This window comes from Bombus impatiens, unplaced genomic scaffold, assembly GCF_000188095.3.
Source record: "Bombus impatiens unplaced genomic scaffold, BIMP_2.2 scf_0640, whole genome shotgun sequence".
NCBI lineage: Eukaryota > Metazoa > Arthropoda > Insecta > Hymenoptera > Apidae > Bombus > Bombus impatiens.
In genome coordinates this window covers 825,635-853,287 of record NT_177059.1, presented here as the reverse complement: position 1 = coordinate 853,287, position 27,653 = coordinate 825,635, and the positions used below count along the sequence as shown (strand labels likewise).

General features: G+C 33.2%; 3 protein-coding genes across 4 annotated transcripts in view; 2 read left to right on the top strand and 1 right to left on the bottom strand.

Moving 5' to 3' along the window:
- Positions 1 to 3,764: 3,764 nt before the first annotated feature.
- The window catches only part of LOC100748421 (transcription elongation factor B polypeptide 3), a 29,154-nt gene continuing 5,265 nt past the window's right edge, over positions 3,765 to 27,653 (bottom strand). The window contains exons 9-10 of one of the 2 annotated variants that reach the window (XM_012389306.3): positions 26,838 to 26,939; positions 3,765 to 6,487 (exon numbers count right to left, since the gene is read on the bottom strand). In XM_012389306.3, coding sequence (XP_012244729.1) covers positions 26,872 to 26,939 — 68 coding nt within the window. In that variant the 3' untranslated portion in view covers positions 3,765 to 6,487; positions 26,838 to 26,871. Of the gene's footprint in view, positions 6,488 to 26,436; positions 26,758 to 26,837; positions 26,940 to 27,653 lie in introns of those variants that run through there. The other variant, XM_012389305.3, reaches the window with a different exon arrangement.
- On the top strand, positions 8,577 to 11,534 carry LOC112213376 (amine oxidase [flavin-containing] A-like). The gene is made up of 4 exons (XM_033322452.1): positions 8,577 to 8,730; positions 9,964 to 10,082; positions 10,237 to 10,376; positions 11,024 to 11,534. The coding sequence occupies exons 1-4, from the start codon at positions 8,577 to 8,579 to the stop codon at positions 11,532 to 11,534; spliced, it is 924 nt and encodes a 307-aa protein (XP_033178343.1).
- LOC100746897 (P protein) lies at positions 12,561 to 24,110 on the top strand. The gene is made up of 18 exons (XM_012389304.3): positions 12,561 to 13,110; positions 13,406 to 13,518; positions 13,802 to 13,958; positions 14,234 to 14,308; positions 14,759 to 14,891; positions 15,152 to 15,224; positions 15,444 to 15,637; positions 15,877 to 15,983; positions 16,193 to 16,352; positions 16,469 to 16,540; positions 16,653 to 16,784; positions 17,438 to 17,692; positions 18,356 to 18,490; positions 18,900 to 19,094; positions 19,309 to 19,542; positions 20,475 to 20,733; positions 21,159 to 21,252; positions 23,112 to 24,110. Exons 2-18 carry the CDS (start codon positions 13,428 to 13,430, stop codon positions 23,197 to 23,199), a joined length of 2,454 nt encoding a protein of 817 aa, XP_012244727.1. The 5' UTR covers positions 12,561 to 13,110; positions 13,406 to 13,427; the 3' UTR covers positions 23,200 to 24,110.

The following is a 27,653-nucleotide window of genomic DNA, read 5'->3' as shown; positions in this document are numbered from 1 at the left end:
TGACTGTATGTATCGTTTTAAATGTTCCCTACGAGCTACACGTGAAAAAGGAGCGACAGGAGGAACGGTACGAGATGGTCGTGAAAATATGACGCATTTTCTAGCAAAAGGAAATGGATCGAATATACATTGATATGTATAATCATAGCGGTTGTCGACTGCAAGCTGCAGTCGTAGCCCCATTTGGTCAAAAGTAATAATTACACTGCTAGGTGCAGTTGTTCAAAAATGGGGTAAATGAAAGTTAACCTGAAATTACGTGATCAAACATATCATTTTTCTAATCAACGTAATAGGTATATTTAACGACTCGGCGCAATGATATAGCATGTCGGTATAGTGGACAAGGGTTGAAATTTCGAGAGCTACTTATATAAGTACATGCATGCGACTATCTTATTTTCTGTGGCAATCTGTCGCTGTCAAACGACGTTTCGCGTTTTCGTAGAGGCGTTTAATTAAAAAACGAAAAAATAAAAGAGAAGAATTAATTTTAGGGATATCGTATTCCTACTCTGTCTAAACGTTCTTTACAATTTGGATTAAATCTTTACAAGCCGAATTGATATTTAAAAGTATAGAGCGAGCATGACTTCTAAAATATAATAGAATATGAAGATCGCAGAGAAAAAGGTAAGAGATAAAAATGAGAGTATTTAAAAATAAGCGAGATAAAAGCCTGGTATATTAAATAATTAAGTCTTCATATTTTTTCAATCGCTACGCTCTTCCCAAATTAAAAGAAATGAATGATTTACTATGTATATTTTGCTTCTTACTATTTATATGTGAAAAATACTAAATAACTGATGAAAGCGAGAATTATTTTGCACCCAACTCTTCAGATAAAATTTTAGCTATGTCGTATCCAGTTTAGATCGTGCTTCAATACGAAAATAGACCTGTAATTACCGCTTTTCTCCAATAACTAATTAATTTCGAGCCGAGCAAGATCCATTTATTTTCCCCGCTTGATTATAAGTAATTTCATTATGCAGATAGAATAACCATAGAAACGATCGTCTTTTACGTTTCAAAGATAACGAACAACTTGCTTAATTTTATTAAACGGTTAAAACGGTGCTTTGTTTCAACGTAAAATATTTTTCGATTATAACATATTATCCATTACATTTCATTATATGCATTGTTTGCATATGCATGCAAATTACAGTTTCGTTCTAAAAATAGGGATAATATCACCGAATTCGTGTTACCTGGCATAAAATTGCTGTACTAGTCCTTATGAATTCATGCATGCAATTCCAAAGAAAGAAAAGTACCTATAACAAAAACACTGGGGCTGTTTCAAAATTCTCTGCATGATGCTCACCGGTGCTTGAATATTTGAAGGAATAAGTGTATGACGGAAATATGAACGCACAAGTACCGGTTCCGCACAATATACGAAATGCCTGCCAGTATGTTCGCATACTTGATTTTCACTAGAATTTACCAGCCTAATCGAAATCATCGATGCAATCTGACTGCCAACGAACAATCAGATTATCGCCAATCCTTTCCTTCCCACTTAACGATACTTTCTATCATATTTTTAATCAATTACGATCACTCGTCGGCACGGTTGATCAAAGAGTCAACAAATGTATCGATACGTCTACAGTAGCTCACAAAAATATAATAATTTATAAAGGAGCGTTCTTTCGCCTGTTGGCAAATATTCGGCGAATCGTTTGCTCGCGTTTATTTTATCCCGAAGAAGCACTTTCGCTGTAAATGAGTTTACGAACAGATCTCTCGATAGTCGCTGTCAATAAACCAGCACGAGCAAATTCTCTATATTCTTGCTCGTTTGGTCTAAACACACCTTCGCTATACCATTGAAATTTCGATATCTTTTATACGACACGTACAATACAAATACGATACACGAGACAAGCTCTTTACGCAAACGATAAGCATCGAGATAGATACTTCCGTGAGCCTTCGTATACATTAAAAGTATTATGCGCCAAAAATAACACAGAGTTTGAAAGTTTTTACGATGGAATCGGAAAAAGGTTGGCAAAGCTGGAAAAATGAAAAATAGAAAACAAGCGTAACAGGCGTGTTAAGTGGTATGGGCGAGGACAGATTTGTCGGGCAGTAAAAAAGGATAAAATCCGAATGTTAGCCAGGAAAAAAAATTTGAAATAAAATCCATACAATGTTCTATTACCACGACAACGTACATCCGTTTTCGATTTAAACTTGACGATTCACGATAGCTCGCACAACTGTCATTTTTCCACCCACGGCTCTTTCGCGCACGCCGCGCCGCGCCGCACGGCATTCTCTCTCGTTCTCGCTCACTCGATTTCTCATTTATTCAAGCGTCGTTCATTCACCTGCTCGTGAATAAAAAACTCGAGTAAAGAGTTCCGCGCCATTTTCGTCAACGGCAGATTACATTCGCTGCGCAAATCTCAACTCTTTACCACGTACAATAAAAGGAGGATGTAAAGTGTCTGTAAAATGATTAGCATCGTATCGGGTAGATTTGTCTCGTTCGATAGATTTATCTTAAAAAGTAGATACGACCTAATCGAGACAATTCTTCTATTAGCTCGATCATGATTATAGTATATGTACTTCACAGATATAAGTTCAAGTAAGAATATCTCTGTTAAATCTTTTTAATGAAAAATAAGAATCGACCGATCGAACGTTGTCGATAATATAGAAAAAAATATCTCAAAACTATATTGAAAAAGAAAATAATGAAATTACATTTAAGAAAATAACGAATTAAGAATATCACAATTGCTTTCCAATATTATCTTTCTTTCGTACTTTCTCCACGTATCCTCTCGTCATACGAGTTCGCACATTTCCTTCTCCTTTCTATTTTCGATGTCTAGTTATTTTGATCTTAGTTTTCCTGGAAATACCATAAATTATCAAGCATTAATAATCGTATTCAAAAATTCATTGAATAATTTTTTGTTCTCCGCTTTTATATCCTTGTGATCCTTTTAAAACACATTGCTTGTAACGTTTCTAAAAGAAACGTTTCGAGAGAATAAAGACGGTCGTACCAAAATAAACGAATATTTTTATATTTCTAGAATATTTTTCATCGAATTGTAGAAAAGAAAAGATAGAAAAAAATTTGTTAACCTTCTTACCTTCGGTATACATATTCCTTTAGGAGCAAATAATCACCCGTGAAAGTGCACCATTATGCAGCACTTTAATGGACCGATATTCTTGCCAAGTTTCGTCGCAGCTGTTCATAAGTTTAAAACTTATTAAAGTCCTAAGATTTGTCCATCGGAAGACTTTGTCTCTGTTAGAATCGGATTTTAAAAGTTACTTTTTAAAGATGAAACTTTCCATACACGCACACATTTTAACGCACTTTACCTTCAAATTTATTCGAAATCAGTCTTTGAATATTTTATAAAGAATAGTCTTTCATACGGTGTAACAACAAGTAAAATTTGTTTATAATTTGTTGACCTATTTGCTCGTTCATTTAGTAAACATTATAAATAAAATGTACGCATGTGTACAAATTAGAAAGTTACGCGTACATGCGAACACAGGTAAGTACATCAACGTTATATATTAAAATTCCGTACTAATAACCTTTACCGAGTGTAAATTTGGCAAAGGAGTATGTTCTATACATGTTACTCGAGATTCTATTAAATATCAAATATTTGTTCACATAAGAACAGGTTTCTTCTCGACGAATAAGTACATATTTCAAATAATCCTATTTATCATTGTGTCATTCCCTATTCCGTGTTCCATTTTTTGTGAATTTTTAGAGGAAAAATAAACAAATAAAAAGCTACGTTCAACGTGAAAACGTGTGTATCTATTCATTACACAGTGTATGTCGTAATATTATCGTAGGTTGTTTCCATCGATACAATCTCTAATTAGTCGTACAAAGAAAGATCGTTTGCTGTCAAACTGCGGCAAAGTGGAGAAAGCTGATATCACAAGATTACGATAATATTCATTGTGTTATCACTGTCATAGTGATGCACGTGAGGATCGTATTGCCTTGAAGCGTGATTTCCTGCCAATGAAACCACAGCACGATAATCTATTTCCTGTAACACGAAGCACGAGCGAAATAACGAGTGAGCCTAAACCCAAGAGAGTGCAATCTATAGAACGCTGATAAATATTTACTCGATGCTATGGATTGATACGTCCTATCGGTTATTGTTTTTCCGCCACTTGCTACGAATCACGATTATGATCCTACCGATATTTATGAGAAACTATACGATAAAACGTAGTAACGCAATTTTTGCAAAACCCGATCAAACGAAATACAATTGTTTACGATACAAGTCGGATTCTCCGAAATTTAACGTATTTAACGTGTTTTTTAGAGGATAAAAAAAAGTTGAAAAAATTGCTGTAAGTACATCTATCAAACCTTATAAATATTCCGTAGCTTTCACCGACGCTGCAGGATAGAAGAACATTCGCCGAAACGAGTCCGCAATTGCACGGTCAGAAAATTGGTTTACATGGTGGAACCGTGCATCGCGACCACTCGATATGCCAATCCGTTCACGTGCATATAATCATCCGGTCGTCGTTGAAAATCTATGAAAACCCATGGCCAAGTTCCATCCCCGACACCGATGCAATATTAATAAACCGTACAAATCACCGTGGCTCAATTCCACGGTTAAATCCACCAGTATAGGCCATAGATTACAGCAATTGAGGCCGGAAGGTAGGAATGGAACGGAAGAGGGTTGGCGATAGAGAAACAGAGAGAAAGAGAGAGAAAGAGAGAGAAAGAGAAAGAAAGACAGATACATGGGAAAGGCAACCGACGCAACTCAACGGTAGATAGCAGGAGGGGTGGCTCTGAAGTCGGGTCTGAAGTTGGGGAATAAGGAGGAAAGGAAAGAGCGTGGAGCTGGTTCGGAAGGCGAAAAGAATTCACGGGAGAAAACGGCGGCCGGATCGTGGGGAGAGGCTGTAGCAGCGGCACGGTGCGAGTGCGAGGAAACGTAGGACCACGTTTCACCGTACAATACACACACATACACACGGCCACATAGAAACTGGTGTAAAGGGTGCGCGATCGCGTGTACGCGCCGCTCACTCATACATCCTTTCCCTTCGTGGAATACATAGACTTCGCGTTTTCGCGTGTACGATCACGCAGACAGGGATACGGTCACACCAACGCATAGATTGCATACTTATGCCGGCACTGTGCACATAAAGTTAGGGCGGCGCGCGCTCTCTCCTTCGCTGCCGCACAAGAATAAGAAACACGGTAGCATACATAAACAAGGAGGTTGGGGATGCAGCAATTTAAAACGTACCCCGGAATTCCTCCCAACGGGGTCGTAGAGCGGCCCTCTATATTACGAATTCCTCCCTTCCCCCTGTGTACCGCCCGCCCTCTCCGCCGCTACTTTGCTTCTTCCATCTCGCTGCCCTCTGTGTCCTCTTGCATCTTAGTCGGAATTTCGGTCGTATAAAGCGAGACTATGAGCAACCATGTGCGTTAGCAACCACCTTCCACCGGAAATCGAGCTCGCCGTCTCGAAAAGTGGATTTCGGTAATATGCAATCTGTAACCTCTTTTCGGCTATATATTCGGCTGCAGGCGGTACCCGACGAGAACTTCTCGCCGTAACCTCGGCCTCCAGCTCCTTCCGGTATAATAGAATTTCTTTTACGCGAACTCGTCGGCGATTCGTATCATACGAGATCGTTCGTTCTTTCCGCCACCTATGATACGCGTATTATACGATAAAGGGAGGAAAATATTTCCCGATATAAAATAGAGAGAGAGCAGTAGGACCAGAGGGAAGCAGACTTTCAGAAATCGATTATTCTCCGGCAAACCGAACAGGCGGATGTAACAGCGAATCCGGCTGTTGTCGCTAACTCGCGATCAGTCGAAGAAAACACGTGTTTCGTCAAAGAAAGTTTCGACCAAAGTTCCGTTAGAATATCTAATCGATTTCTCTCCTTAGTAGCTAAGTAACAACGAGCGTGCCGAAGTTTCGCGCGAGGAGACTTGATCAGGCTGCTCGACTCTGACTCGAAAACTTATCCCGTCGCGTTGCCGTGCGAGTCCGAATCCTTTCGGGTTTAACGGCTATTATGCAGATCAGCGACCAGCCAACGAACCAACGCAACGCGCGGCTAAGTCAAATACCGTCAACAATGGAGAATCTGCAAGTTGCTTCATCGTTTCTGAATCGAGCGATTGACTGAACGGCGGTGTCGCCTCGGGCGGCTCTGTTTGCAGACATAAGGGAGCCGAGGCCCGGGCTGAACCATGAACGGCGAGTCGGGGGAGTTCAATTGGTGGCGGCAATCCTAGTAATGTACCCGTGGGGCTCTGTCAAAGTGCTTTCCAGAAGAGAACGACGTTGCATTCAGCATTCGGAAAGTTCATTCTTGCCGGAAGTGACGGTGCTCGCGACCGACTAGCTGCATCCCCTGGCGAAGCTGCTCTCTCCAACGCAGCCTCTTCTGGGTTTCTCTAAAAAAAAAAAAAAAAAAAAACAAGTAATCCTGTGAATAAAAAGTATCGAGAAATAGAGAAAAGGACACGGCGAGAGAATCATAGAAATTACGAAATTGTAGAATGATTTTGACGAAAGATTAGATGAAAAAGTATCCGGGTATTTGCTAATTTTTCACAAGGTCAATTATAATTAAAATATTACGAACAATTCGAATTGCAAGCGATTTTATTCTTCGTCGTTGTCATAGCTACGTATAATGGAATATTACGAGACGATTAAACCGATTTTTAAAAACCAGTAAGCAATAATAAAATCGATGTTTGTTACTGCCGAACCTTGCAGAGAATATTATCAAATTCTTGATAAGCTCCCTATCTTCGGATTCCTTAATGACTAAATTATAAATTTGGTTAAGAAAGGTCTTCTAAATCGATAGAAAGACTTGCCATGTTAATACCAACGGTGATTTGTACCTACGTATATATATCTTACGTCTTTTATCGCAAAGTTTCACTTTTGTTGCAAACAAACAACATTTATATTCATATTTTCAGAAATTAAAATTTGTAAAATACAGTTTGAATGTCTAGATCGATACTGGATAAATGTAATAAATAATAAAAAGGACTAAAATTAATTTGCCTTTATTAACTATTAACTCGATGATTATGAAAGTCTGTAGTCAAGGGATGACCTGATTAACGGATTAAGAAGAAAATTGTACAACACGTAAAGCACGAAGTAGTAAACGGATATGAAACAGAAGCTGGAGAACTTGACCCCAAAAGAAACGAGGAATGAAATAGGAATAGGAAATCTAATTGTTGGTTTGAATTGAAAGAAAGCCTTGCAACGTTTACGACGCGTCCAGCCAAGAAGGGGATTAACGAAGCTCGGAATCGTATACTTTTATCAAAGAGGCACACGCGCATCCCCGATAGTTGTTTGGGTGTTTTCACACCTCCATGCCCAGGGACTTAAGTTTAAAAACCGACGGCTAAATAATGTATATCACAGCGGCAACAGCCGGCGGTAAAACAGTTATAAAAACACTGGCAACTACGTTAGGATCAATTATTTAAGATGTACAGCTCCGTAAAGAGAGAGTAGACCAGTCGTAAAGGGGGTGGAAGAAAGTAACGCTTCTAGGACGAACCGGAAGGAAAGGGAATACAGGGGGTGGGAAAGGAGGTGGCCATCGCGGGAGTTATAAAGGTTGCAGTTAAAAGTTGCTTGAATTATCAAGGGACTGGCTGCTTCGAGACGGCGGTGACCGTTATTTTTGAGCTGTTGCGTATTGGAATTTGTACGTGAAAGTTCGCGTCATTTTGCTAGCGTGATGAAATTGTCAGGTAACAGGATGAAATTGTCAGGATGGAGAGAAATCCGTTGTCCATTGGTTACATCGTATCGGTCATAGTCGATAGCATTGTAGTAGACTTTTGAAAACGATCGAAAGTTAGTTGGTAGCGTCGCTGTATGAACAAAAAGAAACGTTTTACGTTTAGGTAGATAGGTAAAAATGCGAAAGACCTGTTAGACTCGACTAAAGGTGTAATCGTTAAGATAATCGACGAGCGATATCTTTTAAATTATCCCGAGGATAGACTCTAGCGTTAATATATAAGGAAAATAAATTTTCAGCCGGCAGATCGATTCGTTTGGTTTCGTATAAAAATTATCGTCGTAACAAGGTTCGTAGTTTTCATTGATTTCAACTAGGAGTGAATTACATTCTTTAACGCGACTAAATCGCTACTTGCGATTAGTGGTTAGTAGTGGGTAATGATCGCTTTAACTGTGATATCAGTATCGTTATTAACTGAACTGCGACGATCTCGTAATAGAAAATAGAACTCTGATTCTGAAATCAAAGATATCAGAATAGAGAATCAGGTATATGTATTATAGACTGTTTCGAGCTATAAACGAAGCCAGCTATTAAATTAAACTCACCAAACGCTTCTTCTTTATTATTACGATACAGGCACTCTTTTAAGCGTTTAAGTAGTCAACTTCAGATAAAATCGGAAAAATTACCGCAATTCTTCTCTTCGGTTCCGTTTAAACAACTATAAATACTAAAATAACAACAGGAAACACATGGCTGCTGATTTTGCCGATGAGGAGTCCGTTAGAGAGGATGAGAACGATTACGATGTTATAATTATAGGAGCAGGTTTAGCTGGTCTTACGTGCGCATATAACATTCTGAGAAAAGAAACTGGGTTAGATGTATTAGTCATCGAAGCAAATAGTAAATATTTTTCGAAATCAGAAAATATAAAGTCGGTGTTTGAAATGTTAAAAATATATCTTGATCCTTGCTCGATCTTCGATATCGGATATGTATGATTATTTTCAGCAAGTTGTTTTTATTATTAACCCTTCTTAAAGGCTATTATGGGTGGGAAACGTTAAAATTTTTTAAAAATGCCATCTTTGTTACAAATATATTTATTAGGCTTGTGTAAAATTAGGCGAAATAGGAGGTCGCATTTTACAAAAAAACTTTAGCAATACTTATCACGCCAATTCCTTGCAAAAACATGTGACCGATCTAGTGAAGAGGTTACATATAAAAATTGATCAAGCATCTCGTAACAAGACAAAGAAAAAAGTACTGTGCACGAACGATACATGGTTTGAAATTTTACCGAAATTTTATGGAGCCGAGGTTCACGATTTTTTTCGAACGGTAACATAAATCGATATATCTGCTATACTTAACTTTAAATATTCGATATCTTATCACGAGCGAAAAAATTAATCAAAGTATTTTACTTTGCTGCAGTTTCGATATATCATGCGTAAAAGTTTATTTTTCACTTAGATCGAAGAAAGTGTATTAAACTCAAAATTTAGTAATTATACGGAGAACGAAGAGGAAGCTAAGTATCTTGCCGAGACAAGTGTCGAACAACTACTACGTAAAATCGTTTATTTCCCGTATGCACGATCACTATGTCGAGCATATATTTGCAGCACATGCGGTACGCTTCTTTCAAATTTTTAGCAAAAATTACTAAACAATTGTATTTCTTTTTTTTATAAAACATATAAATACGTACCTTTACATATGTATGAACGTATATATGTAGGTATAGTAGACGGAGTAGCAAGTTTATTCGTCCTTTCTTAAAAGAGCATATCAAGTGTTATTGTAATATAAAGTCTATCAATAACCAAGAAATAATTTATTTACCCTATTTATTTATTAATATACGTATATCTTTCACCAAAATGTTCAAATACCTGTATTTGTACATTCTTCGAAATGTAAAGACAGTCGTGAAGGACGAACGAATTTATTACCGAAACGTAATAACTAAATAATAGTAAATAATAGTAAAATCGTAGTAGTGTAATTTGTAAATTTCAAGATGAAAAAGTAACAAGTAACGTAGTAATTACGAGGAAAGATATCTAAGATATCTAAGAAAATTCAAATTGAACAGAAAATGAATAAACAGTTTATAATTTTTCACAGCTGTAAGAGACCTCAACAACGTCTCAGCACTTTGGTTTTTCGTTATGCTGAACGGAGCATCAGGTTTTTTAAATCGATTGAAAATTATGATAGGTGATAGTAATCGATATTTCGTACAAGTAAGAGATTACGCTATACATGGAATTCGTATACGATCATTTTTGTAAGATGTATAGATATTTCAAGAAAATTGCGATAAGTTATTGACCTCTGCTTGGAAAAAAACTCCTACCTTGATTAATTGTTTGCAATATTCGTATTGTGTTTCTGCAGGATGGTATGTGTACGATTACGCATACACTGTTAAAGAATATTTTACGACAGCATGGAGAAATAAGATGCATAGAGCCAGTTAGTAAAATTACGTTCAATGATGATCGAGCTTATGTGTCTACGACGAGGAATTACTTCAGGTATACGTTTTAATAATTCAAAAATAAATATATATTTTTATAAGAAATCGATAATTGAAGGAATTGTAACGATGCAGGGGTAGCTCTATCTCGTGCGTATCTTTAGTGATAAATACATATACACAATGAGATAAATACACATTTTATGAACATATTTCGTATGCGATACGAAACATTTCTGAAAGAAACGAATCTGAACATGTACATAAAGGTTAAAAGGTATTTATACGTATATCGCAAACTTCGCAAAGACTATCAAAATATTTAAACAGTCTTACTGATTGCGTTATATAAAATAATAAACCATGACATTTTTGTGATACCATCTGTATTCTACTTTTCTAATTCTACTTTTAAGACAATTATTCCTGTTGTAGGTATACTAATTCTTTACCAAGTGTATGTTCGCAATAATTTTTATATAACTTTTGTATACATTTTCAAATTAAGCTCAAATTTTATCGATATAATAACGACAGTCGTATTTCATTACGCTTTACTAACGAAACTTCAAAATGTTTCGTATAACATAACATACACATACACACCCACAATAAGTACATATTACGTACATGCATAAAGCTGTTATAACAAGTGTCGAAATCAGTTTAGCTTTAAGTACGAGTGATTAGTATCATTTTTTACAGATGCGAATTCGTAGTTATTGCGATACCTCCATCAATGCAGAGCAGTATCATTATCGAACCATCTCTCTCCTCAATAAATATCGAAACATTGTACACACCGGCAGAAAATGTGTTTTTCAATGTGTTTTATAAAAAACCATTTTGGAGATCTAATTCTACAAAGGATATTATCACCACTTGGGATTCTAGTAACAATTCAAACATCATTTACGATGCAACTCTAGGCAACACGGAAGGAATCGTGTTCGCTGGGTTTCTTGCCGAACCTAATCTCGAACAAACACATAAGAGAGGACTGTTTGACACGTTGGAAGATTGTTACGAAACTGTCGAAGCATCGAGATTTTTACGATACAAAGAATACGATCAGTCGTTGATAAATGACGAAATGAAACCTGGTTGCCCTATGAGTGTCCTGAAGCCCATTTCCATTCAGGATTATATTAATCATACAGAAGCTTCTTACGAAAGGTACGAGGATGCTTTTAGGTATCAACGTAATCAAAGATGAAGCACATTCGTTTTTGCTGGTAAGGAAGGAACTTAATTACCACTGAGTGTGTCATAAGATTAGAAAATAATTAAGATCCAAAAATGGAAAAGGTTACGTCATAATTTTAGGTTCGTTAATTCGGTGATAAAAATAACTCCAAGTTTGTTAGTAGAGTAGTACCGCAAGACCGATGTTTAAAAATTGAATATTTCGGATCTATTTCGTATTCTATATATGTTTTTGACATACTTGGTTTACCATTTCTCTTAACGTAAAATATACGATATGCCGTGTAACGATATAAAATATTATTAATTTCTGCTTGTTATTGATAATTGAATTATTATACCTCTCGAGTAAAACGAACGCTGATTTGATAAGTGAAAAACGTATTCGTTTCTAATAAAACTTATCGATTTTGTAAGAATCTTCTTTGCCTCGAGCGAATACGCTATCAATTGGCCTGGAACGATAGACGGTGCGATCCAAGCTGGTGAAGTCGCAGCTTACGAAATTTTGTGGCGAATTAGACCCCAAGCACTTTCTTCTCGTGAAATGTCTCGTGTTGGGTATATACTTTATTTTATACCACCTGTACAAATAACAAACACACTTTCTTTCTTAATTAACATTAGAACAAACAATTATCGTAATATTATTACGTATACCTAGCGATTAACGCGATATTTTTATACTTATGCGTTAGATGTCTTTTTATTTATTTATTTTTAGTAATATGTACATACAATATGTTTTCGCAAAATCACTTTACGTAGAAATTTCCTTCTTTGTTTTTCGATATAAACCGATTCGCACAAACCGATATCGATTAGGTACCAAACAATACTAAATGTAGTATCTACTTGATATGGAATCAAATAAGTTTTAATATTCCGATAGCGTTCGTACGATAAATATTACGTTTCAATATTTCTTTCTTTCTCAACTTTGCAGTAGCACCAAGATTAAAATAAAGGCAAGATCAGACCAGCCATATTCCTTGAAAATGTGTGTTTTACAGTATCTTGGAATACTTCTTCACGTTGCTGTACTTGTCTCATTTTTAAGGATTGCTTATGACTAAACCAAGAAATTATTACTATAAAATAGTTACGATATACATATTAGAAGTTTAAGTTTTAATAAAATTAATTCCTTATCATACTGTATCATATTTTATTTGATTCTTCAAAGTACACTCTATAATAGGCACTAACAAAATTTTGCATACTTTTATGCTGAAAAATGTAATTACAACCGACCTAGATGCAGGGTAGTTCGTATCAAACATAAACTAAACAGAATTATAAGGAAATACGTACATACGTACGTATATATATACGTATATTACACATGTAAAGACGTAAACATAGAATATGACCCCCAACAAGAACAAGATATTATATTTACAATTTAGCATCATATATATCAAACGTAGTTTCATGTTCTTAGTGTTCCCGTTCGTACATAGAGTACAGTGGTGGATTAAAGTTAAAATGTACCATATTTTGTGAAAATTCATCAACCGCAGTGCAACTGCGACGCCAAACATTACGGAAACAAATTTATGTACCATACATTTCAATCCTTTGCTGTAAGTGATTTTTCTAATTAATTTTTTGGAAATTTGTTCTTTTTCTTCGAGTAAATGTTTTTTCCAAGATCGTGTATAGTATTATGAAATATCGCGCTGGCTTCTATTATCCTCTTCGTTCGATTAAATCAAAGTGGACACTTTTTTTTTTGGTAAATAATCTTATATCTCCGCTGTCTAACAATCGAGGCTGTATCTTATATGTAATATACAATAGATACATACATATATACGTTTGTTGGTACCATGCAATATCGAAAATATACATATTACCTAATTAATTTGCGTTGATTAGCGATCGTTCATATTGATTCGCAATGTCTCAAGAAGATACAAGCGAAGATGAGATAGGATTGCGGACACCGTCGTTCCTCAGGAAAGGATCTCGATGCAGTCGTGGTACGCCAGGTAACATCACAGTAACATCCATGCGTTGACATATATCAGAGTACATTAAGGACAATGTAATTGATTCTTTTATCAATTTAATTTGAAATCTTTGCTTCCATTATTTTCTTCTTTTTCATACTGTAAAGTTACTATTAGCAAACTGTAAGATTCTCATGTTTGTGGAAGAAATTATATTTTCATTTAATTCAGTTTCAATTTCCATGGTTTCGTGATAATTAATATACGATATCAACATAGATTATGATCCATAATGAACATTATGATGCCCGTTACATTACAGTAACTCCATCATCTATTACGAGTTCGATAATACTCGGTCAAATCCCAGAAGAGGTACTCCGTGTTTGGAGTCAACTACCAGAAGCAATACGCTTAGATCCTAGTTTGGCAGTTTTTCAAAGGGAATATGATCGTGTTCATCAAGCTATGGAAGGAAGGTGGATATTCTTTAAACGTGCTTTATTAAAGGAATAACATAAAAAAGCGGCTACTGCGATCATTAAAGCACATATCCCGTTACACATATTACATACTATGATAGTTCGCTATTTTTTGATTATCGAATGATAATACGTTCTATGTTTTATATTTTTGATAGAGTTTACGTACATGTATATTTTTTTGATATATCCAGCATTTGATTAGTTTATTTTAAAGAGTAGATCACAGAACGTGAACGTTCGAATCAAATAATAATAATAATCTATTGCAGATCTTTGGATGAAGCGAAGAAAGACTGTCTGGTAGTAAATATGTCTCTTGGGACACAGTCTGCATTGCCACATAAGTAAGTGACGCAAGATCTTTCCTTTAACGTTTAAATTAAAATTGTAAAATATAGCGTAAATAAAAAACAGTATTTTTTATTAAAAACACCTGTTTTCGTAAATAGAACGTGTATATATATATATGTATTTATGGTAAATTTCAAGTACGAGAATTTATATGATAGAATGTATGTATGTATTATATTACGTAATATGGAAAAATATATAAAATGTCAGAAATAAAATACATATTTATTACGTCACTATATTTCATTTAATAAGTGAAGCGAATCGTTGTTCAAGTATTATTTCCTCGCCAAAAACAGTAATAAACACAATTAACTCAATACCAAACACAGTTGGAATAATTACCCACGATAAATTATTTGGGATTATGATATTGTATATTAATAACGAGAATTAGTTTATATAAATGAATGAATAATATTTTTATTGAATGTTACACGTAGAATGCAAAGTAAAACAGGCGATGAAGATGGGAATAACGATATTACAATTACACAAGGGACCAACGAAACGAAACCAAAGCTTTATCGTTATATCAAGTTAATCTTATTATGTTGCTGTTGGCTAATATTCACTGTAAGTAACAGTACTAAAACAAATTGTAAGTGTATTAAAAGACATTTCTATGATTGAGCTTTGACTTGGAAAGAAAATAATTAATCGCGAAGATAAGTGTAATTTTAACAATTGGTGCAGAATTGGTTTAGAATACAAAAATACATTAAACGGAGAAAAGTATTTTTTATTTACGCAACTATATGTTAATATTCTGTGCATATCTACTGGTATTCGATTAAATAGATATCGTATAAGATTATTGTATTTTTTCATTCTAGCTAATACTGATAATTAAGAGCGAAAGGATCGAAGCGTTGCACCAAATTTCAATACCTAGTGGAGAAATAAAAAGTATCCCTTTCCTTACAATTTTGGTTAATTATTGAAGTAATTAAGACGATAAAGGCGTAAACATATTTTTCGAAACGCTGGATGGATAGATCATTGCATCGTATAATATTATTAAACCATTTCTATCACGAGAATGATCATGAATTATTTTTAAATTCAATTTCAGTATCGTACGAGAGAACGATTGTCACTGTTAAATTAATCTTTAAATTTTCGTAGGCTACAGAATGTTTGGTCAAGTTCCTAGTAAACATATCAATTTAATGATAGAAGGGTCATTACTTCCACCAATAAAAATGAAACCGGTAGAATACAAAAATGTATCTGATAGATATTTAATGGTATGGTTAGAACTACTCGTCGGTCAGGCAAATAATACTAATCAATTTTTATTAGGATCTGAAGAGATTAAGGTAAATATACGTATATAATTTAATTTACATGGCAGACAATTCTTATATTCTATACCTTTAACGAACCTTTTTTTTCATTTTTATCCGGAAACACGTTTCTTTTTTAACTTAAAATTTCTTTTAATAATACATTCATAATACGGTTACAAATATCACGCTATATTATGTTTAATATCTAAATTGATACTTAAATAAAGAAACACAGATTCGTTCTAATTCATAACCTTTCGCATATATAGAATATAAGTGATGTATGGATTTTACCAATACTTCCGGAGAAATTGATAGATATATTTCCTGGACAGAGGCAGCAAAAAATTTTTAATTTAGAAAATATCGACGAAAGGCACGTATAATAATCTCACGATTAAATTACTATTTGTACTCTATGCTACCCAATTTTCCATTACACGTAACGCGTAACTCGTCAAATTTGATTCAACGTTAATTTTATTCAATTTTATTACATAGTATCTAGTACGTATGCTTCCGAATATTGTACAAATCTACTATTATATACGTATTTTATGTATCTTAATATTTTATATTTTACAGTACTCTAAAATACGGTGAGATATTAATTAAATTGAAAACAAATCTAGAATCCAGTTTTGCCATCTCTATTAGTTACGATTTATCGTCAATGAACAAAGATGATGGAATAGCGTATGCCGCAGCAGTCTTATTTGGATTATATATACTTATAATATTCGAGGTAATTAGCCACTAAGAGCTATCTATGCATTATTTAGTTAGTATTTTTATTTTTACTATCTATGCTTTTAAATGTGATTTAAATAATTCTAATTCACAATTGGTTGGTATTCGTAGGTTGTACATAGAACTTTAGCAGCCATGTTAGCTTCGACTATGTCTATCGCGATATTAGCAACCATAAACGAGGTAATATAAGAAAAAAAAATAACGAATATTTAGGAAAATTTTTTAGAGAAACGCGAAAACGCGAGAAACGTTCACTTATGGCAGAAATATTATATGTTAGATATTTTTCCAGAGACCAACTATGAATGAATTAATGTCTTGGATAGATGTCGATACATTACTGTTATTATTCTCAATGATGATAATTGTCGGCGTAGTCGCTGAGACAGGTGTATTCGATTGGTTAGCAGTCTATGCTTACAAGGTAACTTGCTTCCTTCGTCAAGTTTATACATTTTACATATATGTATACCCAATATTAATATGTATACCCAGTATTAATATTGAACAACTGCATTGTTTTCCATTCGAAATAAATTACATACGCGATAATGTAATTCTATACATACACGTTCAATTTTCTAAACTAAAGTTTAACGTGTATTTCCATAAATGAGTAAGTATATGTACGTAATAAGTAAGTGAATAAGACCCCTTGTTTCCGGATAAAATAAATTTGAAGATTTACTATATGCGTGTACTAAATCAATTCATAACGAAACACGTTCAAACTCTATTTTTTTGAAAACAAAGATATAAACGGAAAAATTGTATTCTGACATACTGATTGTTTTATTCATACTCGGTCGGTAATTAGCCAAGTAATTAGCGACTTTCACGGAAACGAAGCGTCATATGAGAAATATTATTCTACATTCTACATTCATAAAGAATCGCGCTATACCCGCTTGTGTATGTTATTAGACCGGAGCCTGTATCTACCTATATCTACGTATAACGTAATATCCAATATCTTTTCGTTGCGTACATACATATTATTATACATATATTGTACATATACGTATATCACTATTTGAAATATACTCCTAGAAATATAATTTCGTTTAATTTCTGTAGATAACTGCAGGAAAACTGTGGCCACTTGTAGGTACACTATGTTTCTTTACAACATTCGTTTCATCGTTCCTCGATAATGTTACGACAGTGATGTTAATGACGCCGGTAACCATTAGATTATGCGAAGTAATGGAAATAAATCCAGTGCCAATATTGACATCGATGGTGGTTTATTCTAATATCGGGGGTGCTATGACACCGATAGGCGACCCGCCCAACGTAATTATTACATCGAATCGCGATGTTATTAATAACGTAAGCATTACTTTGAATATCGATTTCTACAAATATTTCACTAAGGATCAAGTTACATCGGTACAATAATTTATTTGACTCAACTTTACTTTTAACATTGCTTTAACGTTTACTTAATATACTAAGTATATAATTTACATACAAATAATTTTTTGGTAACATAAATACCGCACTTTGTTGTTGTTTCTATACTCAGAGGTAGGATCACGGTAGTTATTATTTTATTGAATGGATAAATCTATCACACCGTTTTGAGCCAAAAAAACCTTTATTGCACACTAGGCAATACTAGGGATAAAAACTTACAAATACTAGGGATAAAAACAAAGCATGTTAAGCCTATCGATTAAATCTATCGATTGTAACTAGGATTATCTTCTAGTTACTATTTCTTATAACTAACGCATCTGCATATGGGTGGCAAGCACGAACTCAGGTTGTCATTTTCAATACATTTATTACGAGCATTCATTTTACAAACGAAGTATGAAACTGAATATATTATATTTAATTACGAATAGAATGAAATTGTAACTGTGAAAATTCACAGAATAAAATTGAAACATACTTCCTATTATATAAAATTAAGAATTATAATATTGATACATTTGATAACATTTAATTTGGTAACGTTGATACATAATATTGTTATTTGTTATTTAGGGTATCGATTTTAGTACATTCACAATGCATATGAGCATCGGTGTTATATTGGTAATACTTGTAGTTTTTGCTCAGCTGCGATTTATCTTCCGAGACATAGCTGTTCTTAAATTCGCCGAACCACAAGATGTACAGGTACGAACATTCTCAACAATTGTTATCTCTAGATTCTTGACGGCGGATTTTTATACGTCTAAATTGAAAAACATAGAAATGCACAGTACGCGTATAGCGTAATATACAAAGAAAGATATATGAAATGTCCGAAATACGTACATATAAGCAGTAGTCGCTAAAATATGTATTTGGTATTTATTTAAAGGATGAAACAAACTTCTGCCTAGCTTTTATTCCTTCTGTTTCGTGAAAACACAAATTTGCATAAACATCCGCGGTCTAGTTATCATAAATAAGCTAAAAATTCTTTAGATCGTAAACTTTTTACGTACTTTAACGATACAAAAACAAAGTTCGATTCTCATAGATCGCTAAAGTAGCTGAATATGAAAAATATCTAACGGGTTTCTTTATGCGATCGTTTTAGGAATTAAGGCATGAAATTGCCATTTGGCAAAGAGCTGCGGCAAGTTTGTCGAGTTACAGTAAAGACGAAAATTTAGTGAGGGAGACTTTGCTAAAAAAGGTTCAACGATTACTCTCACAGTTAAAAAAAAAGCTAATTACAGGCAGTGTCACCCTTGAAACATATAAAACCACGCTCGAAGAACTTCAGGAAAAAGTAAATATCGACTATTTTAATCACGTATACGTACAGTATCTTTCTATTTCTTATTAATTTAAATTGTCATCTAATTGAGCAATGATTGTACAATCTATCTAATAATTATAACGTTTATTTTAGTTGATTACAATATTATAGAAGAAAGATTTAAGCGGAAAAAAGACTTTTATAAATCGCTAAATTTTACTTTAATCGCAATTTTATGTTACAGTATCCTATTCGAGACAAGTGGTTACTAGCGAAATCCGGATTTACGTTGATCTTTGTGATCACATTATTTTTTCTGCACAGTATTCCAAATCTGCACCTGTCACTAGGCTGGACCGCTTTATTAGGCGTTCTTTTGTTATTAATATTAGCTGACAGCGAAGATTTGGATGGTCTCATGGCGCGCGTAGAATGGAGCACTTTATTATTTTTTGCATCGTTATTTATTCTTATGGAGGTATAAAATACTTGGAAATTATCCATATACTTATACTATGATATTACTATATTATTACTTTTAGAACATTTTGTGAAATATGAGTATAAAAATGATATTTATAAAACGCTTAAGAGTAATGCTACATCTATATATGTACATGTACTTAAATACATACTGTTGCGTATTATCGACTAAAGAGCAACCGGTCAGGTCAAACCGATCGGTCGATATCGCGTACCTCGAATGACTTAACGTTCAAGGAGGAGGAGATGGAATAACTCGAGTGTTAGATTTAGATGGCACTTTATTTGTATTCGTTGTAGCCCTTAACCGAACTAAGTTGGGACTTTGTCGTCCTGTGTCTGCAGTCTTCGCTGCTTGTAGTTGAATTAAGTTGGGACTCTGTCGTCCTTTGTCTGTAGTCTTCGTTGGTTGTAGTTGAATTAAGTTGGGACTCTGTCGTCCTCTGTCTGTAGTCTCCATTGCTTGTAGTTGAACTAAGTTGGGACTTTGTCGTCCTGTGTCTGTAGTCTTCGTTGCTTGTAGTTGAACTCAGTAAGGACTCTGTCGTCCTGTGTGTACTGTCCGATGGTTGAAGCTGAACTGCCGCGTACCCTTCCGGCTGGTCCTTGCCTGGGTTCTTCCTGGCCTCGAGTCATTACGTTTACTGCCCTGGGAGAACCGGTAATTCGGAATTTCCTAATGAGGAAAATGGGCCTGTCCGTGCCATAAACGGACGGCCAACTAAATTCCGAATACATTCCGAAACATACAATAGAAAAATAGGAAAGAATATCTTATGATAATAAAATTCCTAATTACCATTACCATTACCTCATTTACCATTTTTATAACAGAAGATATAAACATAATGAGTTTGATTATTATCTCTGATCTCAAATTTTTATATCAAGTAAATACTTCGAATAATTCTAACTTTTATGCTTCAGGCATTATCGCGTCTGGGCCTAATTGCTTGGATAGGAAAACAGACAGAAAAAATAATCCTATCTGTGAATGAAGAGTCACGATTAGCGGTAGCTATATTGCTACTACTTTGGGTGTCGGCGTTCGCAAGTGCATTCGTGGACAACGTGCCCCTGTCAACGATGATGATAAGAGTCGTTACTGCTTTGGCTCAAAATAACGAACTGAAACTGCCACTGCAGCCCCTGGTATGGGCTTTAGCTTTTGGCGCTTGTATGGGAGGTAAAGAAATTTGCATGATAATCATTTTAACGTAATTAATAATAGTATTTGCAAAAATAATGGCCCATATTATTTAAAAATTGAAATATCTAATGAACATTCTGTTCAAAAAAATATATGATTACTTCTAAGGATTATAAAATACAGAAAAGCAAACATAGCAATTAGAACAAAATGCCTTGAAAAATCAATACTGACGCTTCACATTTTGATTAAGTCTTTAATTTTGTGAAATTATTTTTCAATGGAATCAATTTAATTGTCTATCGGCTAGAGCGTAATGTAAAAGAAACTAATTTACCGATTTAACGGTATGACCATGATGTTCCTGCTATCATTGTCACGTTTTCTTGCAAAAGTGAAGAATTCAATACAGACGGATTTTATTGTGATTTATGTAGTTGAATGGATGGGAATATTTGCAGGAAATGGGACTTTGATTGGAGCTACTGCTAATGTAGTTTGCGTAGGAGTTGCGGAACAACATGGATACAAATTCTCTTTTATCCAATTTTTCAAGTAAGTGCGCTCCTATACACTTTCTATTTCTATACATAGAGGAAAATATATAATATAACAAATATAATATATATACATCTATAAATAGAGAGAAAATTTAATTACATGCTACATCATTTAAAATAAAAACTATTGATACACGTTAAAATAAGATATATATCGTTTCGTTACGAATTTTATAAATAAGTAATAATCAAATCGTTTATTTTAAAAAAAAACGTTGAAGTTTCATAAATGAATTTGTATCTTAATTCGTATCTTAGTCGATAGATCTTTGAAATAAAATACGTACGAAAATAATATTAATGATAATAGTATTATAATGTAACGATTATACATTATGATTAAGCGATTTGTTATATTTACCTCTACAGTTACTTTTTTTTTATTTTTTTATTTACATTTTACAATTTGTCCAGTAGGACATTTGGTAAAATATTATAGCTTAGTGGTGTAATAATATAACATGTGGATGGCTACCCCCAGTGGGATACCATCTTCGAATTTGATTGATTTATTTCTTTAGTGTGGTGAGTGTTTGTTTGTTAGGTTATGTCCTTCATGAGATCTGTTGGGTGTTTCCTTTTTAATCTTCTTTTTATGTTTGATGCGTTTCTGCTGCCAGCCGGTTCGGGTGCGTTGCTATTCTTTCTCTGTACCTTCTTGCACATCTGTTAATCTCCTCCTTGACCATTGGTATTCCCAGGTCTTTCCGAATGGCGCATTTGCTATTGTTCTGAGTATTTTAGATTGCATTGCCTCTATTTTGATTATATGACTTATTGCTGTTGTTCCCCATAGTGCTATTCCGTATGTCCAGATTGGTTTTATGACCATTTTATATATTTTTAGTTTGTTTTCTATGCTTAGTTTGGATTTTCGACTTGTTAGCCAGTAGATTTGTCTCCTTGCCATCTGTATTTTGTCTATTATTGTTTTAATATGCTGTTTCCATGTGAGTCGTGTATCTAAGTGAAGTCCAAGGTCCTTGCCTTGTTTGTATTATATGTGTGCCGTTTAGTACAATGTTTGGTGGTTTCTGTTTTCGCAGTGTGAATTTAATGTGTTTGCATTTATAGGGGTTTGCTTTAATTTGTTTTGCTTGAAGCCACTTTTCTATTCTGTCCTACTGGACAAATTGTAAAATTGTAAAATAAATAAATAAATAAAAAAAAAAAACTTTTCTATTTTTGTGATATGGTCCTGTAGTAATGTAACTGCTGTTGCAGGGTTAGTGTGCCTGACTAGTACAGCTGTGTCACCCGCGAATGTCAGTATTTTGCTATTGTTAGTTGTTGGTATGTTGGCCATGTATAATGTGTATAAAATTGATCCTAGGACGCTTCCTTGCGGAACTCCTGCCTTGATTTCTTTAACTTCAGAGTATGTGTCTTTGATTTTTACTATGAAGGTTCTGCTGCTTAAGTATGATTTGATTAATTGGTATATCTGCTACGGACCTCTACAGTTATTAGTTTATTATTACAGATATTTAATAATACTTTACTTAACATGTTGCATTTTGAAAAATTTGCCTAAATTGCGAATATTTATTTATTTATTAAATTCGTAACGTAAGGCTAATATCTGATATAAATATCATAATTTAACATTATACATACATATGAAAAAATTGATTTGACTTATATTTTAATCCGTTTTAATCGTACAAAATATCTATTAACTAGTCCAATATCAAATACCGTATATTCTGATCGTGAATGATATTTCGAATTCACATTGAACACTAAATCGCGAATAAATGTATATCATTTTCACAAGAGCTTGTAGCTAATTCATTCTTCGTGTTATAATAATTTAATTACTTCGCCAAATAATTTTCAATGCGTTTATTTCAGGGTGGGCTTTCCAATTATGCTGACGAGTGCTATGACAATAACCATGTACTTAATGATCGCTCACGTTATTTTCAATTGGAACGGATAATGTAATTGTTACTACTTATGTTTGATATTCTCGTGTGGCAAAGATATCAAAATTATTGGAGTCAAATGATCCTATTTAGATTTTTGCGTAATATTTGATGAATTAATGATACAGCAATGTATTAAACTATATAAAACTCGGATAAATAAGCAATTATTTTATAATAATTTCACTCTATTTTTCATTTTATTGTAATTCTTTTAGTTATAAAAGATATATGGATATGTCGCCTAATATCGCCTAAGATAGATCTAATTATCTAAACAGATTTTAATTTTGTTAAGTACAGAAAATATAAACGTAGCTATAATATACGTAGCAATAAATATTCCACGTTAATGGTAGGTGCGATAAACCTAAAAACATTTGTAAACTTCCATCAAAAAATGTTTATTGATATTAATTACGTACATTAAATTGTAAAATAAGTTATGTAATATTTAAAGGAACATTATTTTCTATCTAACAATGATTGCGATGAATACGACGTTTTAACTCAATCGTTTCAAATGATCACAAATTAATTATATTATTAATCACAATAAATTAATAGTCTTACCTTTCCTTCGATTTCGCCGATCTATGAACCGTAAAGAAGAAGTTTTTCGAAACGTTTTAACATTTAAATCGTTAACACTATATAAATTAGTCATATTAATTAATGAACGTCATGAATGCATATAGTGTTCATACATATATATACATTGTGTAAATGCTATATTTTCGCTTTAGATAGACATTTGTTTTATTGCTTTTTATTATACATGTACAAATCTAACTTTTCTATTCGAGAGATGAAAATCTAACAAATTATAGGAATTGTATAACGAGGAATTTCTTGTATTCAAATGAAATTAATCGTAAATAAACATAATTGAGAATAATATAATTAACTATGTTTGGCCAACATACATATACTTGTATGTATACTCTTACTTCATATAATATTATTATATTATTACTTTAAATTTTTTAAGTTTAATTCTCCTATTATTATTAGACCTAAGTGTAAACAAAAGATTCGTAAAAAATAAATATCATGCATACATTAATGTACGTCTTCGCTAATATTCGAAAATATCAATTCCGATTTCGATTTTTTGACCCATTGCTCAAGCAAAATATATATATATATATAAGAAATAATAATCACTGACAATGATGATTACGATCTAAATATGTAGGTGTATAAAAAGTTGAAGGAACTTAACGTGACGATATTTTTTTACGGTTAAGTATTTTTAAATGTAACTTTTCGAATTTTCGATCCATTAGTTTCAGCTAAACTGAAACCCTGAAATTTTAGCACACAACACGTACTAAGCAGTCGAACGTAAACGTAGTATGTAAAATAGTTCATTTATGAATATCGGTCTACATTATGTATTACGCGTTATACGGTAGAGTAAAATCACCATTATAAAAACGAAACAGGTATAGAAATTAACGTAAGTTACAATATCGATGTAAAGGCGGAATCAAATATTTAAATATGAACGTTTACATTTTACGCAAATGGTTGCATGCAGCCTTCGGATTTCCGAGGTTCCCTAAACTTATCTACATGTTGATTCTTAAAATTACGTTTACTATCAAAATTAAAATATTTTACATAATCGCTAATATTTTATATCATAAATACAACTTAAATATATTATCTTAAACGTTACTGTATATGCATATGCAGGGCCAGCGCAAGGCAGGTTCAGCGCGTTCACCAGAACCCGGCCCAGCAAAAAAAATTGATTACGTACATGATTACCATTTATCCTAATATCAATCATAATGCTCTAATTATACACGACGTTTCTTAAGAAAATAACTTACTTAATTTAAAAAATTAAATAAACTTAATTAAAATTAATTACATGCAACGATGATAATGCAAATTGATCAAACGTTTGCTTCTTCTTAATTACAATGAAGATATAACGTGTCTATGGAATTCTTCTTGCTTGTTTTAAGAATTTATAACAGATGTGAAACTATTTATGATGTTTCAAGCATGTTTTTATTATATGATATTTTAATTACTTTACATGACAAAAATTTATTCACCCTTAAAACCTCTGTTAAGTCCAAAGAAATCATTGACAAAGTTCGTTAAAAATTTTGTGATACACATATATTTCAATAATAGCAAAACGAGTAAACTGTTATGAAAGTCATGTTTTTAAAAGAAAATTAGTTTGTATTCTAAACAAAATTCATTTTAGTTCGAATTAACATTCCGATTAAGTTTTTTATTTCATTACATATATCTATATAGAATTGCTTAAATACAATACAGAATACGAACTTCCTTAAAAACATCATTTTAACACGATTTACTTTAATGGAATTTACAATTTGTTCAAAATTATCACAATTTGTTCGGCCAATTATATATTAAAGATAATTTAAATCAATATGAATACTATATCATCTATATGTTATATAATAGGAATTATAAAAAAAGATTAATGTTTCGCGTTACATATATCTATAACAAATCACAATTCGTTACATTATTACAATATTACATTATTATCGTAGAATGTTCGATGACCATTTGTTGTTCAAATAAACATTTACAAAAATATTAAACGCTGTATTAATGTTTGTTTGTTTATCGATCTAACTAGGCTTTTAATCTTTTTTGTGACCTCAAATTTCCAAGCGTATCAAATGCGTCAGCGATCTTTTAAATATAGATATAAACTGATTATGTTTACTTCTGATTATTAAAATAATTCGTTATTACAATTTTCCAAGTATAATTAATAGTTTTATTTCTTTCCCTTCACGATAATGAAATTACTTTATAATGCATTACATATTTCATTAACTATTTATAAATATATTTTAACTTCATATACATATACATACATATGTATAAGTCTACAACAGCTTCCCTGTCACGAATACATATTCCAAATTCACTGTGGCTCATGGAAGAATGTAAAATACGTAATACATTCTTAGCACTATCGATAATCATCTGTAATTTCATTCCCCTTCTTAAAATATTCATTTAAACTGTTATATGTATATCATCCTAGATCACGCAAAAAATATTTACAATTGTAATCTAAAAAAATTGGAGAATCACAGCAACAAATGGGACATATTTATTATGTACTTATGTAGTTTTGCATTTTCTTTTGCAATTTCTTATTTTATTTCTAAGTAACATTATTAATAAAATACATTAAACGAAATTAAATTTTTTGTCCCCGTAAAACCTTTCAATTGATCTTTTGTGTCTCTCAAAACATAAAAAATATTAAATGTCATAATACCTTTTTGGAAATTGTCAATTTATACTGATTAATTTTCTATAAAGATATTACAATTTTCAATTTTTGTGGAATAAAAGGTTTCGAATTTTCGCATTATCAAGAAATCTCAGCACTATTGCTTTTCTACTGTACAACTGACGAAACTGAACGATTACAATGACGAAACGATTATAATGTTTATAGTAAATACAAAAGCACTCGGCGATTATTTTGGCATAGTCGATTTGGTAAATCTCGGAATGCCTGAAGCAGTATGTGGACTTCACATGAATATGTTCTGTTCGAAATACACAAATTCTTATAAAATATTTATACATATTATACTTAACATCTATTGTAACATAACATATGACTTACCTAAATTGTTGAATGTTAATCAATTTCTTATGAACTACCGTTTATATCGCCCCTTTATTAACTGTAAAGCTTTTGCCATTAGTGGTGCCTTTGTTTTCTTTGCTATATCAATGAAGAATTAAAAGAAATTATGTTAAAATATTACAATATTTTCGAACATTATTTTACCAGAAAACAAAACTCAATTCTATATTTTATATGCTAAATAATAGTTTTCTACGCATTTACTATGAGAGATAATAAATTTTTAAAAATTAAAATCATTGCAATGTGCACAAGGTGATGCATATAGAAATAGCCCCATCTGGATATCTCAGCTGCTATTAATGATAGGAAAAAATGTGTTACGTCGCGTAACACTCTACCTAGCCCAGGCCACACACCGCGGGCAATATGGCAACCAGATGTCTTCTGATACTCGCAGCGTACCCTTAATAGCCTCAAGTACCTTCCATAAATCTCATAGATTTCCTAGTAAAGGTCCTATTTCCGAAGAATTTCTAAAGACTATTGTCTACCACGGCTGGACAAGGGAAAGTTAGTTTTTCTCACGTATGATGCAACTTTCCTCCTACTACCCACTTTCTCTCGAGGGCGGTTAAGACCCTTCGTTTAACCAATTAACGACGAAGCCTATTTCCCTCACTCTCTTAACTAACATCGGCACCAACAAATCCGATGGTCCCGTGCGCTAGACACACCCATCCTTAGCTTTCCTCCGACACATCATCGTCTCCCAAGACAGTTCTGATTTTACATCCTTCGAACGGTCAACATCCTTCCACCGGGTATACACACCCGCAGATCAGTCACTCA